Consider the following 15,448-nt stretch of genomic DNA (forward strand, 5'->3'; position numbering starts at 1 on the left):
TATTCTGCATACTTTGATTAAAAAAATAAACCTTCGAACTTTAAGATCATGCATGGTTAAACTACTAAAAGGAAGGTTTCTTCCATTATTGTGTTTTTCAGATTTGCACTAAAAGTACTGCTGGAAACCACACAAACCTTCCACACTTGGACTGTGTGATCACAGGCCGGCCCTGCTGTATTGGCACCAAGGGAAGGTGAGTGTGAACTCAACAGAAACCCCGATGTAGAAAGTCAATATAATCTGCATTTTGCTTATTGAAACAAAGACTCAGTAAATGTCTGGTTGAGAATAATATTAGCAGTTCATTGGTGAGATGATTCAACCCCTGATTTAGTGGGAAAGGTTAAAAAGAATAGTTAGCCACCTCAGTAGAGTAGAAAAGTTGGAACAGAGTGTAGTTTTGGAGAGCTGGCACACAACCTTGTCCTCGGCATATCAAACAGCTGGGATAACAGCCACAGGAAGGTGGAACGGGATTGTGAAGGGAACCCTCACTTCATTGCTGTGGTTTTGTGTTTTTTAATAGAATTGTATAAGAAGTTTGATCGAACATAAAATTGAATTTCCAAGCGATTATACTTTCCCATATTCTTAATTTCTCCTCCTTTTCTCAGGTCCTTTAAATGATAGAAAAGCATATGGCAAATGTATGGAAGTAACCTTCAAATAATTCCTGAAAAGATCAATATTTATTTTCTCACTGAGAAGATTTCTTGACCTTGTGTCACAAAGATGTGCTGCTTCAAGCCTTGGTCTGAGTCATGTCACTGAAAGGGAGGGACTGTCTGCATCCCACAGTGCCCCTATTTATTTTAATGGTATTGTTCACTTTGGAATACATCCAATGCTCAGTGCCCATCTTCTGTAGCAGTGAAACGTAGGAGTGTTTGCCAAGGGTGCTTCTCTGTTCCATGAAATAATGACACTGAATCTATTAAAAATTTTGAGTCAGATGTGGGAAACGTTCCTTGTGTTTCTTATAAACATTGGATTTAATCTGTATTACACTGCCTTCAATTGTTCATGATAATGTATGTCTCCAAGTCTCATAAAATGCTTGCTTTATTTCAAGGTGGCTCGAATACAATGGAATAGAGACCGTGCTGTACAATTGTATAAAGTTGTGGTCAGGTAGCACCTGGGTATGATATACCTGGACATCACAACTTCGGCAGGATGATATTGAACCTAAAGTGGCTGTAGCCCAGGTTCATTGCAATGGTACTGGGGCTAAAAAAAAAAAATTAATGAGGACTGGTTGCATGGAAATTTGGAAAGTGGAGGGTCTAATGCACCTGTATTTAAAGGAGTCCGGTTTGCGAAATGGAAATTATTTCCTCTGTGAGGTAATCCGGAGGAAGGGAGCCTAACTTTAAATTGACAGTGAGAGCATTCAGGGAGCTCCAAACTAGAGAGGAGTGGCAGTACGAAGCTCTCACCCTCAATACGTTGTTCAGGTTCCTTCAACAGAAAATTCCAGCTGTGATCAATAGCCTTGTTTCTCTGTCAAATGCAATTTAAATGGTTTGAAATGATGGGTGATAAGAGCAACAGACTGAATGGGCTGAAGGTTGCTGATTTCTAATGTCCTGGGCCCCTGTTCGGTGTCTAGTTTTTCATTGGCAGCTTATCAGTCTGAAAGTGAAAATGTAATTTAGGTTGGATTCTGATTCATTAATGACCTGCTGTGCAACCAGCTGCATAAAATTCTCAGCTTGCCTACAGATTCTTCAGTATATTGGGAAAACGGGCCTTTCGGAATCTGTAACATAATGCTTGGAATGCACCTCAGCAGTTCACAGCCACGGGCAAGTCACCTTACAGGAGAGGCCCAGTCCGCAATCTGGGCCTCACCGTCTGTTCTAGGCTTAATGTCGCTGCATTCAGGATGAGTAAAACTTTCAGCAAAAGCCAGAGCTGGTGGAAAATGAAACCTGATGAGCAATGCATCAACAAGCTACTGATTTTCAATCTCTAGTTTCACATCAGTGCCAATCGATTCCAACCAATGACTTGAAATATTCTTTCTGATTCTACTTTCCTCATTCAAGTATTTGCATCTCCATGGGAGGTATGGCTTGAATGCTGCAGGTGTACCCACCATATTGTCTTGTGCCTGAAGGACATCTACGAATGTACTTAATTACAAGTAACATAGCAGTGGCAGAACACAGTTTGGATAAAGAAAATACAGTGGATTCCGGTTAATTGGGACACATCAGGAATAGTACATTTTGGCCCAATTAAGTGGCTGCCCCTATTAGCTGAAGTTTCATGGAAATAGTTAAAAAGGCATAAAAAGACAAACTACTGTTTAACTGAGAAACAAATTATGTATTTAAATGAAATACAGAATAAATTAAAACACTACCAACACTACTACAGTACTATAAGGCCTGCTGCGTTCACCAGCAAATTTGATGTGTGGTACTATAAAACTGCGTGTTTGTTCCTAAGAGTCATTGATGGAGGAATTCATTCAGTGTATGCTGACATATTCTTTTTGACTAAATAAGCAAAATTAGCGCAGACAACTAGTGCAAGTAGTGGAATGCCTACAAACAATGCTTTCGATGATTGCATCCTCCAAATGTTTATCTTCACCGTAAATAAGATGATTGTTGGTACCTTCAACTTCTTTGTAGGTCCTAACTTGTTGAAGCAATGAAATCATTTAATTTTCACTTCCGGCCATTTCTTGCATTTCTAAGCCTGAATGCTTGAAACCACAGTGAACGAAGCAGTTCTGAATGATCAACTACTTCTTCTTCATGTGCCTTGCATGTTACACGCTTGGGCAATCATGGCTCTCCACATCGAACGACCCCTTGCAGCGTCAATGATATCTCGCGCACTTGAATCTGTCAGTTCTTTCACAGTATCCACATATATTCTTCTATGCCTTCCTTTGCTGCGTTTTCCAGGCATACGGCCTTGTAATGTAAGGCATTCTATTTCTCTCTTTCTGATGACATGGGCCAGGAATTTAAGTTTCCTCTCATTTAATGTTCTCATTAAAGATCTTTTTGTATGGGCATGTTGGAGTACTGTCTCATTAGTTACCCTATCTCTATATGATATTTTCAGCATTTTTCTAAGAAACCATATTTCTATTGCTTCTAAGTTTCTTTGGAGTTCTGATGTTAAAGTCCGTATTTTGGAAGCATACAACAAAATTGACCAGGTGTAACATTTTAGTAGCTGAAGCCTTGTTGTTGGCAAAAATGGGTTTCATTTTTTGGAAGTTGGTTTTGGCAATGGCAGTTCTTTTTATTTCTACTTTACTTCTAGCATCTTGTGATATAAAGCTACCAAGGTAATTAAAACTGGTCTTTTGTTCAATCTCTTGGTTACCGATGTACAATTGGCAGTTGGGAGTATCCTGCTGTTTTGATATTACCATACATTTGGTTTTTTTACAGTTGACGGTTAGACCAAAATCTGCACTTGTTTGTACTACTTTGTCTACGAGGATTTGTAGTTCTTCTGTAGTACTTGCTATTAGGGTGGTATCATCTGCATATCTTATATTGTTGATGTTAACACCTCCAATTTTTATCCCATCTAGGTCTTCTATTTCTCTGAGAATCATTCCACTGTAGATATGAAATAATTATGGTGAGGCAACGCATCCCTGTCTAACTCCTCTTTGAATTTTAGTCTAACTGCTTATATTATCATCAATTTGTACCGCCGCCGTTTGGTTCCAATATAAATTTTGAAGCAATTGTTGGTCCCTTCTGTCTATGTTTAGTTTAGCGAGAATTTGAAATAATTTTCATGTTGCACTTTGTCGAATGCTTTAGTGAAATCAATAAAACAAAAAAGACATCATTTTGATATTCAATTGCCCTTTCTGAAACCATTCGTAATATGAAAATTGCATTCCTAGTTCCTCTATCCTCAATAAAACCCTTATTGCAGTTTAGAAGTCTCTGGTCTTAAATTGTTTTTAATTCGACTCAGAACAATTCTCAACAAAATCTTTATTACGTGACTCATAAGACTGGCTGTTCTATAATTTTCGCAGTTGATAGTCCCAGGAATTTTTGGCAGAGTTATAAATACTGATTTCAAGAGATCATCAGGCAATACATCAGACTCATATATGCCATTAAACAGTTCAAAAAGAATATCTATGCCCAGATCTTCTAAGGCTTGTATCATTTCTACTGAAATTTCATCAGGTCCAGTGGCTTTACCATGTTTCATGCTTTTCATTGCTTTAGTTATTTCTTCTTTGGTAATAGGTGGGCCAGAATTAGGGTGTTTTATATCTGCGGGCTCCCCTCTATTATCCTCAAACAGCTGCTCTCTATATTCTGAATCCACCTCTCACATATTGGATCTGTCTGCTGATCTTGTGCATCCTGTAGAGGAGGTTTTCTTAATTCCAGTAATTTCCTTAATTTTTCTGTGCATTTCTTTGCTGTTGTTAATACGGCCTTCTACTTCACTGCATTTTTGATTCAGCCATTCTTCCTTTGCAATACAGTATTGCACAATTGTCTGGTCTGTCTGTCTGTCTTGCACTTCATTATTCTTCACTAACCTTCTTTGTTCCATCAGATCTAGGATTTCTTGGGTTATCCACCCCTTGTTGGTGTGTTAGATTTCTTGTACTGGGATTATCTCCTCTGCTGATTGCGGTATAGCATATTTAAATCTGTCCCAAATAGGTGTTGTTTCATTTTCGTTGAGGTGTTCTTCTACAGCTGTTTTGAATTGTTGCTTAAGTATGCTATCATTTTTAAGTTCTCCCAACATATACTTTTTTCTCTTTTTTCCACGTTGCAGTTTCTTTAATTTTGTTTTGATGGTAGCTATTACTGGATGGTGATCTGATCCACAGTCTGCTCCTGGGTGGGCTTTAGAATTTGTGATATTATTTCTAAAGCGTTCATTGATGGTAATGAAACCTATATGATTTCTTGTTCTCGCTCCAGGGCTAGTCCAAGTACACAATCTACGTGGATGGTTTTTATACCAAGTATTGGTGATCACTTGGTTGTTTCTGACACACCAATCAGTAAACCTTTCTCCATTTTCATTTTTCTCCCCTAATCCAAAAGGTCCTATGATGTTATCAACCCTTTCCTGTCCAACTTTGGAGTTAAAATCTCCCATGACTAGTTTTATATGCTGAGATTTACATTGCTCATAAGCACTGTGGAGACTTTCATAAAACTTGTTGATATACTCTTCAGCTACATCATTTGTTGGCGCATAGGCTTGGATTATGCTAATGTTAAAAGAGTTACCCCTTAATTTAACTAAAAGCAGCTGGTCGTATATCACCCAAAATCCCATAAGACATTTTGATACTTGTTTGTTTAAAATAATTCCAACTCCATATACTGTTGACCTCCAGAATACATTATCACAGAACTATTCTTAGTGAATTTGCCACTGTCGGTCCATCTAATTTCTGACAGGCCTGAGATATCAACTTTAACCTTTTCATTTCATTTAATGTGTTGTCCAACTTTCCTTTCTGATAAAGTGTATGGATCTTTCATGTTGCTACCCTTAGCCTTTCCCTATTGCTTACAGCAGCGGTCCCCAACCACCGGGCCGCGGACTGGTACCGGGCCGCAAAGCATTTGCTACCGGGCCGTGAGGAAACGATATGATTTGGCGATAGGAGTCAGCTGCACCTTTCCTCGTTCCCTGTCACACCACTGTTGAGCTTGAACACACGCGAGGTCATTACGCAGGTGTCATCCATGTCAGCACGGGAAGGAGATCAACTCCTCGAGCTTGCAAATGACGGCGGGCTGAAAAGCATGTTTGACATAACATCTCTGCTGGCATTCTGGATCAAAGTCAAGGCTAAATATCCTGAGATAGCCACGAAAGCACTGAAAATGTTGCTTCCATTTCCAACATATCTCTACAATGAATGCAACGAAAACTAAATTGCGGAATAGACTGGACATAAGGAACCGCCTTCGAGTATCGCTGTCTCCCATCACCCCTCAATGGCACCGTCTTGTTGCAGGGAAACAAGCCCAGGGCTCCCACTGATTCAGCGATATTGGTGTGTTGCAATGATTTTATATGTTCATACGGGGAAAATATGTGCTCTGTGTTTAATATCCAAACGTTACTTAAAATGTTATGATGCTATTGACTTATATAACCATAAAACAATTACAGCACAGAAACGGGCGATCTCTGCCCTTCTAGTCCGTGCCGAACGCTACTCTCACCTAGTCCCACCGACCTGCACTCAGCCCATAACCCTGCATTCCTTTCCTGTCCATATACCTATCCAATTTTTCTTTAAATGATAATACCGAACCTGCCTCTACCACTTCTACTGGAAGTTCGTTCAACACTTACTTCAAGCTCCCCTGATAATTGACTTATCGCTATATTCATGCGAAGAAAATATGCGCTGTGTGTTTAATATTAAATTTGTTAGATAAACCCTTTTAGAAACGAAATTAAGTGTATTAGCCACTTATCACCTATATTGCGTTTGTGATTAACCGCCCCGCCGAACTGAATCGCCAAAAATGATTTGTAGAGGAAAAAGCGGCACGTACACGCATGCACACTGGTGCCTGCGCAAGGCTTCATGGTCATTGTAGTCTAATCTCCCCCCCCGCCCCACGGTCGGCCGGTCCGCAAGAATATTGTCAACATGAAACCGGTCCACAGTGCGAGAAAGGTTGGGGACCCCTGGCTTACAGTCTCTGGATGACGGGCTGGTGTCACCTGCAGCCCATGACTACCCCTACCGAGCGGGGTGTTGTTCTGTTGATCAGAATCAACCCCATTCACGTTGTTGTTTGGTTTCCTTTTGTTTCTTTCCATGATCTTACTGTTATTTATTCACTAACAAAAATTTGAACATAAACATGCAAGTGAAGCTATTTAAACCTATTGTAGTCTCTTAACAGCCACATAACATGCACATGACTGACCCAAATTATAAAATGTTCATCAAGTGTCTGCTGTCCCAATTAGGTGGCACTGTGTCCTGAGTAAATGATGGGAATGCTGGCTATTTTCTTGATTTATTTTTGTTGTTTAGTGTTTGAAATAAGAGGTTGCCCTGGTTAACCAATGGCCCAATGAACTAGAATTCACTGTAGTTGTTTGCATGAGTGCTGGTTTCTTTGCAACCTTTAGAGCTTTCTTTGATTTTGAATGTGGTATTTTGGTACAATTTATCATACGCCTAAAGGCACCTTATTCTTGTGCCTGTCCTGGTGGTTCCCTTCTCCATTAATCTGTCAGCATTTTTATGTACTGCTCTCATTCATATTGATGATCTTTTAATGTGGGACATGAACTTCACTGCTTCATAATTCCTACAAAATGATCTGTTTGAAGAGTGAAAGTGTTAAAGTACACAATTCCAAAAACACTTCAACAGAAGGCTTTTTATAAGTGAAACATACTTTTAATACTGTGGCTGCAGCCCCTCTCTGGACTCTTCACCTACCTTTCTCTTGGTTGTCGATGTGGCTGCCGTGTACTTCTCCCATTTTCTGCTGTGACGTTGTGTATTCATATCCATGGTATTTTTTTTCTTGTAAATAGTTTATACTATTGCCGAAAGTCAGATTTCCTTAGTTCTGTCAAAGCTTAAGCAATGTTCGATTAGCGTGTTGTCATGTTCTGTTTGTGGAAATTGATCCAGGTAAAACTGGCTGCTATGTCACCAGAGCAGTGATGTTTGTAAGGATGTAATTCTATCAAAATAAAGGAACTAGCCTGAAAACAATCAGAGGGTAACACTGCATTGCCTTAGCTCTCCTGCTAAATACCAAAGCTCCCAGGTGTGAACTTGCATTGAGTTCTATATCACAACTTTAACTGCATTTTGCCACGGTTTCACTTTTGTGTTTTGTTTTGCAGATGTGAAATTACATCAAGGGAATATTGCGAATTCATGAAAGGTTATTTCCATGAAGAAGCAACACTCTGCTCTCAGGTTTGAATCTACATTGCATACTTGGCATTGATTTTGTGTTTGATTCTGGTAATAGCCGTTAGCATGTGACGCATTAAATGGAAATACAGCACGCACAGGGCATTCTGGTGGCATTAATTTTAAATGGACTCAATACCATGTACTGTGAAGTTGGTGTGAGTTAGAATGAATCAGAAATCTATCCTCTACTATGAACTAATACTGTGATTACTAATAAATTAGCATTATGATGGTCGTTGCTAATGTTAAATAGTTTTATTCTTTCTTGCCAGTATATCACAGTTTAGTCAATCTGTGTGTATTGTACATTGTTCTGTGTACTGGAAGAAGCAGATTACTGGGGAAAAAACATTGTAAAGTTGACTGGAGATGCTCACTTACTGTGTGCACGAACATTTTATTTTTCATTGCTGTTTTGGCTTATTGTCAGTAGTTTCCCTTGGGAGATAGAGCTTGTAAAATCTGGTTGGAGGTCCAGTGTCTCTATTTTTTCATTTTCCCATCACAGAAACCAAATGTTCTTAGTTGTAGAATTAAACCTTAAAGCAATGTTAAATATTAGTGGAAAAGGGCTCCTCCTTGTGTGCAGTTTTCTGCTTAGCGGTCTTGGCTGATAAGACTGCTGTTAGAATTGAAGAGAATTCTGGTGTGTGATATAAATGGAGGAATCAGTGTGAATGATGAAGTTTTAAGTTCGCAGGAAAACTTTTAACAACTTTTATTTAATTTCCTCTAGAAGTTGGAAAACTCAAACTATAGCAGATTATAACAGTTTTCTTACCTACAGATAGGCATTGCATTTGCCTCTACATTTGTCCAATATCTATTACATTTAACCTCCTGTAATCCTCTGTTACCAATGGCTCATCTAATTTATTTTTTAATCCCCAGTATCTTTGCATTGAAACCATTAGCTTGGGTGATGGAGCATACCACTTCAATGCATGTAGAATTCGGCACACTTTGAGTGAAGTGAATGTTGGGCTCTATTCAGTCTGTCCAAAGCAGCACAATTTTACTTTCAGTGATAAGTAGAGTGAGCCACTTGGGGAGAGTGAATCACTTGGACAGTGAGTTCTGCTGAAAAAAGTTTTTTGTCCCAATTTGAGTTATCTGCAGAGATACATATCCAACACTGCATGCAAGTACTTTGATTTATGTTGCTTTATGCTCCTGTCATGGTCTGGTTACCTAGTCAGCTTTTGCTTTTGGGTTAGATTTTAATTGTTGCTTCTCAGAAGCCTCTAGTTATTTCTAGTTATTCAGCTGCTTTGGAGATGTTTCTTTTTCCTCCCCCTTGCTTGGTTTTATAATCTGGCCCCAGCAAATTAATCCGTAGGTGGACAACTGGAACTATTCCAGTTTTTAAAGACCACTCACTAACACTGTTTATAACTTTCACACTTTTGAATATGAATTTGAACTTTAAAACAGAAGCCCAAAATCTGATCAAGATGTTCTGAAGCTCAGTTTCACATTTGAGGCTGGTGTTAAATATTCAATGAAGTTTGAGAATGCTACACAGTCAAGGATTAAACCTGAATAGTATGATATCTGTGTTGGCAGTCTGAATTGACTGTTGCACGTGTCCTCATGTGCATTCTTTAATTAAACACTCAGTAGATGGAATCAAAGCACTGACTAGATCTAAATCTTTAAGCTACTTTGTTTAATAGACCAGCAAATGCACAGAGCACTTGGGTTAACTTCCGTCTTTTTTTTAAGGAAAAGGAAAATAAGGCTGTAAACCAAGCCCCACTTTCAGTTTAATTATTTTAATAATTTTCTAGTTACTATTTTGACTTTAAATGTATTTGTATTAATAAATATTGCACTATAAGATGTAGCTTGCCTACAGTTCTCATTTAAGTGACCCAAAGCAAGAGATTTTGATGCCTTGTTTTGGCCATTGTATGTAGTCAGAGTTTTCTACAAACTTATAACAACAGAGGTTGTCTGCTCCCTTGGATTCATGCTCAGTGGTGCAATCCCATTATTTCCATTACTTTTATCCTTATTTCCCTGCATCCTGTAACCTGTTTTCTTTTAGAGCATGTGAAGTCCTTTCAGACAATACCCAAGGTTAGGATTTAATGTACGTACTATTGTGCTGCCATGATTAGTGAATAAGTATGGACAATTAAGCCATTAAAGGAAAGAGGAAACTTTGTGACCATCAACACCTACAGTGATGATGGAACCAGCAGGTGAGCTAATATCATGGCCTTTCTAACAAGCATCTGTGCCAAATGTGAGATCCTTCTCTTGGGACCGAGTCAGAGGTCCGCAGAACAATAGCCATTTTTGACCAAATTAGTTTACTCCAGGTGAGTTAAGGAGATGGCTAACTATAGTAAACAATCACATTTTTTAATTTTCCTTGAATTCCCATCAATTTTCCCAAGATTTTGTCATTCGCATGGACCAAGGGGCAATTTAGTGGTCAATCAAGCTACCAACTTGCATGTCTTTTGAAATGTGTAAAGAAATTGGCGGGGGGAGGGGCACTTGGTGGAAGCCCACCCAGGAAGGAGAAAATATTCCAGACAGACAGTAACCAAGCTCAAGATTGAACATTGATCCATGCCACTGTAAGGCAGCTGCTGCACAAGTCACTGTGAAACTGGACCAAGGAAATGTAAATGTAGGCCATGTGACAATAGCTGTTGTTCGGTGGTGAGAATAACAAACAGGAGGTGTAGCTACCCTGCTACCAACAGGCTGGCACTAACAGCAGCCAGAGTGGAGAATCTGTGGAATACTTTGCCTCAGGCAGCTGTAGAGGCCAAGTCTTTATGTATATTTAAGGCAGAGATTGATAGACTCATGATTGGTCAGAGCATGATGGGATACGGGGAGAAGGCAGGAGATTGGGGCTGAGAGGAAAATTGAATCAGCCATGATGAAATGGCAGAGCAGACTCGATGGGCCAAATGGCCTAATTCTGCTCCTATATCTTATGGTCTAATATACTTATCTCCTGTCCAATTGTAGTCCAAGAAGGTAGTTCACTTCTGCCTTGGGGCAATTATGGAGGGATAGTAAATGCTGTTCTTACCATTGACTTAGGAATTAGATTTTTAAGTTTAATTATTCACTTTTTAAGAAAACCAGCAGGCCATCCATGGAACTGTCGAACTTCATTGTTTATCCTTGTTCTCCTACAAGTTTTATCCATAATGGCTGCTGCTTGGGAAATGCAATCTGCTTAGCTTTCATTTAAGCTCCTTCAGGAAGCTTTGGGCCAGTCCAGGCACTGCAAGGCATGAAGACTTAAGTGCATAGTGCAGCCCGTTACAATATGAACAACAATGGAGCAGGTTAGGGCCATTGTGGAACTTACTGATGGATGGCCACCACAGATCTGCTCTTGGCCTTGTACTTTCTGCAGTGGAGGTTGAAGCTGGATGGTACAATAGGTACAGCTGTGTTGCACCTACTTCCACACGTTAGCCAGCATCCCAGGCAATGTCCAGTGTCTGCCTGTTAAAGTTTTTCATTCTACTTTCCCACCCTGCCCCATTCCTTCTTCCCTCAGTCAGGATCTGTTTTAGAATGGGTAGAGATTGGTTACACGAAAACTGAATCTGAACTGTACCTTGTTTACCGTTTGAATGGTCAGTCAGGGATTTAAGAGGGAAATTTTGTGGGCTAATGAGGGAAAATAATTTGAAGAGCTCTGGAAAATGAGCAAAAGAAAGGGTCTAATTATACCACTTTAAGGAACTGGTATGGTTCCTCAACCATACCATGCTTTCCAAATCTGAGTAAATTCCTATCCCTGGGAATCATCTCCAAGGGCTCAGGACTGGCCATCCAGAGGCACTGTGATCCATCAGCAATAGCAGAGTTGCATCCATGACCTGCAGCCTCATAAACCCTGCTCTGCCACCACTATCAAAGCAGTGGATCCAAGTCTGAGTCAATGAAGAGTCCGGGAAGGTATGCCAGGAGCTGCACCAGGAATCAAGCAGGTGAAAGCTGCAAGACAGGACCATTTGAATGCCACTTGTACCACCTATGTCAGAGCAATCGTGCTTCCTCAGAGACATCCCTTCCTCCTTTCAGTGGCAAAAGAAATTAAGTAGGCAATAAGACTTGATTTTGAATCAAGAAGTGACAGAAACCATCTAAAGCAATGGTCCCCAATGTCTGGGCTGCGAAGCTTGCAGGGGCGCAGCAGTAGCCAGAGTGCACCCAGCACATCCTTAAGAAAAAAGCCAAAATAAACAAGCTAATTAATTAGGTGCTGCCCAGAAGCCAGTCTTCATTAGAGGAACTGAGGTGGAGAGGGTCAATAACTTTAAATTCTTTGGCATTAAAGATTGACGTTTCTCTCTCTGAAAGTGTCAGAGGATCTGTCCTGTGACCAACACGTAACTGTCATTACAAAGAAAGCATGGCAGCGCCTATACTTTATTAGAAGTTTGTGTAGATTCAACATGTCACCTCGATCCTGACAGCCCTGTCTTTTCAGCCTGTCTGGGCTGGTATTTAAATTGACCAAACAATGGAACAGCTAAAGGCTCCAGCGTCCTGGAAAGAGGAGTGAACATCGCGTAGAGCAAGTGAAATCGACAATCGCCTCTGATCTGGGGCGACATTTACGTGCCAGGCGGCACCTAATTAATTAGCTTGTTTATTTCAGCTTTTTTCTTAAAGATGTGCTGGTGCGTCCCGGCTGCCGCTGCACCCCTGCATGCTTCGTAGCCCGGAGGTTGGGGATCACTGATGTAAAGTTAGCCATGTAGAGCATATAGATTAAAGTAGAAAGGAAAGGAGGTGCACTGTGATGGTACTGCACAGGGAAAGGTCCTTCTGCCCATCATGTCCATGCTGATCTTTTTGCCGATTTATACTAACATTATTTCCCTGCATTACGGTTATATCTTACATACTTAATTCTAGCCAAGTTTTCTCAGCATTGAAAAATAATGTGATTTTTGCTTTAAATGGTGAAAAACCACTGTAAATGCAATTTTACGTTGTCAGAGCTGAGAATATTGTATTTTGTATTTTCCAGGTGCATTGCATGGATGACGTATGTGGACTTCTACCATTCCTCAATCCTGAAGTGCCTGATCAGTTTTACAGACTCTGGCTTTCACTCTTCCTCCATGCTGGGTAAGCACTTCCAGTGTGATGAAGCTGAGCTCCAGTCCACTCTTGCTTAATTAGGCACTGTGGTTTTCTTAAATAGAGCTGCTAAGTGATCAACTGTTCATGGAAAAGACACATTTGCCTTTGAAAAGATGCAAGGTTTTGATTAATTCCTGTGATGTGGATGTTGCTTGCCAGGCTGGTGTTTATTGTCCATTCCAAGATGTTCCTGAATTCAGTCGCTTGCTGACAGTTAGTGAAAGTCAATCACATTGTAGAAGGATGGATGGAGTCACATGAAGGCCAGTCTAGGAGAAGTGCCCAATTCCCCCTCCTAATATGCTACTGAATTAGTTGTCCTCTTACGACATTGTGATCATTTCACCAGTTCCAGAATATTTATTTATTGAAGATAGAGTGTGGCATAGGCGCATCTGGCCCTTCGAACCACACTGCCCAGCAATCCCCAATTTAATGCTAGCCTAATCATGAGACAGTTTACAATGAACAATTCACCTCCCAGCTGCCACATCTTTGGACTGTGGGAAGAAACTGGAGCAGTTACAGGGACAAGGTACAAACTCCCTACAGGCAGCGACAGGAGTTGAACCTGGGTCAACTGTACTGTAAAAGAGCCCAAGGCTTGATTGCTGCGTCCAGGTCTCTATCATTGTGAGGCAGCTGCTCTTCCAGCTCTGCCGCCCAATCGCCATGGGCAATACTTGCTGTCAACAATGACTCTGCAATGTGAATTGTTTTTGTAGGCAACAACCAGGTTCACTGACAGAGAAAGGATAGAAATACTCACTGAAATCTCTGTCACTACTCTGAAGGGAGAATAAATGAGGACCACATCAAGGGTATCAACTTTGATGCATCACAGGAGCATTATCAGACAAAAGAAAATTATCCAAGCTCAGTTGAGGAGAGCAAAGAGGAAAGAGTTTTGGGGTCCGGACACAGAAGTTGTAGCTGTCAACAATGATGTCGAAGATACAGCAGGGATAATCAAAAAACCAGAATTGAAATAAGTTACTCAAGGTTGTAGGACATTAAGGAGGTGGGCAGGAACTAGAGCACAAGATGGGAAGTGAAACTGCTCAGACTTGAGAGATCCAGCCTCATAACTATCATTGTTTCTCAACTTCTGTCAAGATATGTAACCTACTAGAGCATGATTATATTCTTATATTAATGATTCAGAACCCTGGTTATTGAGTGAGCGATACATTGATGTATCAACATAAGAACTGCAGAATTTAAATCCAGTTAATAAAATAGCCAATTACAAAGAGCCATATTTAGACAGCCCTGGAACTGCCTGGTTAAGTTCAGCTCAAGAATATTTAGAATTAACATTTCAGGTCAGTGACCCTGCACTGCTGACCTCTGTTTCTCTCCTTACAGGTGCTGCCTGACCTGATGGTCATATCCAGCATCATTAGTCTTTTAATCTTTTACCAGCAATTACAATGCGCCTCACACAATTGTCATCTTGTTTATCACCCTAAGTTTTCATTCTTCTACCACATCATACCAGGGCTGTAGTGTGTTACTCTCAACAAAAATGGCATGTAAGCAACTTGCCATGACTGACAACAGCAATGAAAGACATGATCCTTCCTAATCTGTGTGGCAAATCTGGGGGAAAGTTGACAGCTGAAATTCTAGTCCATTCTGGAACTCTCAATCCAGCAGCCCTATTAGAGGACACAGACTGAAGTGATTCAAGAAGGGCATTAACAGAAAGCAGGAACATCCATGCAAAGTATGAAAATTTTGAAAATTATGGCATCCATAATCAGATCCTTCACTGCTTCCTACCCCTCCCCAACATCTGCACTCCCATCTTTTTTTGCTAATTCCTGTCGTCTCCCATCCCTACATAATCCCCATTTTCTATTCAAAGTTTTCCTGTCCCACCACTCTTCTATTACCTTATTCCTTATAATATGCAATCCTTCCCCTCCTGGCCACTGTGTTAAAAAGCTTTTAATTTTTCTGTCCCCTCTCATCTGCCATCATCATTCTTTTAAGAAAAACTACCTTTCCACCCTAGCCTCCACTTCTTATTAGGCATGTGTCAGTTCCCAAATTCATGGCTGTCTTGACAAGGCGATGTGTCTATCGAAGGAGTGTAAGGCACTCCTTTCCTCCGCTAGCCTGCGGGTCACCCTTGGGCAAGATGTAGTACCCATTTACCCCCACCCCCGATCAGGGTCACATGAAGTCATGGGAGCAGCTGGTGCATATCACAATTCCTGGTTATGAGACCACTGAATCCAGGTAGACAACCTTTGAAGAGTATTGGTCATGGCTGGGTGGGGTCACCCGTCTTGTAAAGGCACTGCCCAGGAGAAGACAATGGCAAACCACTTCTCTAGAAAAATTTGCCAA

The 15,448-nt window shown here is 40.5% G+C and overlaps 1 protein-coding gene across 9 annotated transcripts in view; it reads left to right on the top strand.

Moving 5' to 3' along the window:
* The window catches only part of rhbdf1a (rhomboid 5 homolog 1a (Drosophila)), a 383,683-nt gene that overhangs the window by 357,187 nt on the left and 11,048 nt on the right, over positions 1-15,448 (top strand). For all 9 annotated transcript variants that reach the window (XM_072268572.1, XM_072268574.1, XM_072268575.1 and 6 more), the window contains 3 exons: positions 102-196; positions 7,876-7,951; positions 12,975-13,075. In XM_072268572.1, the coding sequence (XP_072124673.1) occupies positions 102-196; positions 7,876-7,951; positions 12,975-13,075 (272 nt within the window). The remainder of the gene's footprint in view (positions 1-101; positions 197-7,875; positions 7,952-12,974; positions 13,076-15,448) is intronic.

Source organism: Mobula birostris, chromosome 9, assembly GCF_030028105.1.
Source record: "Mobula birostris isolate sMobBir1 chromosome 9, sMobBir1.hap1, whole genome shotgun sequence".
NCBI classification, from domain to species: Eukaryota; Metazoa; Chordata; class Chondrichthyes; order Myliobatiformes; family Myliobatidae; genus Mobula; species Mobula birostris.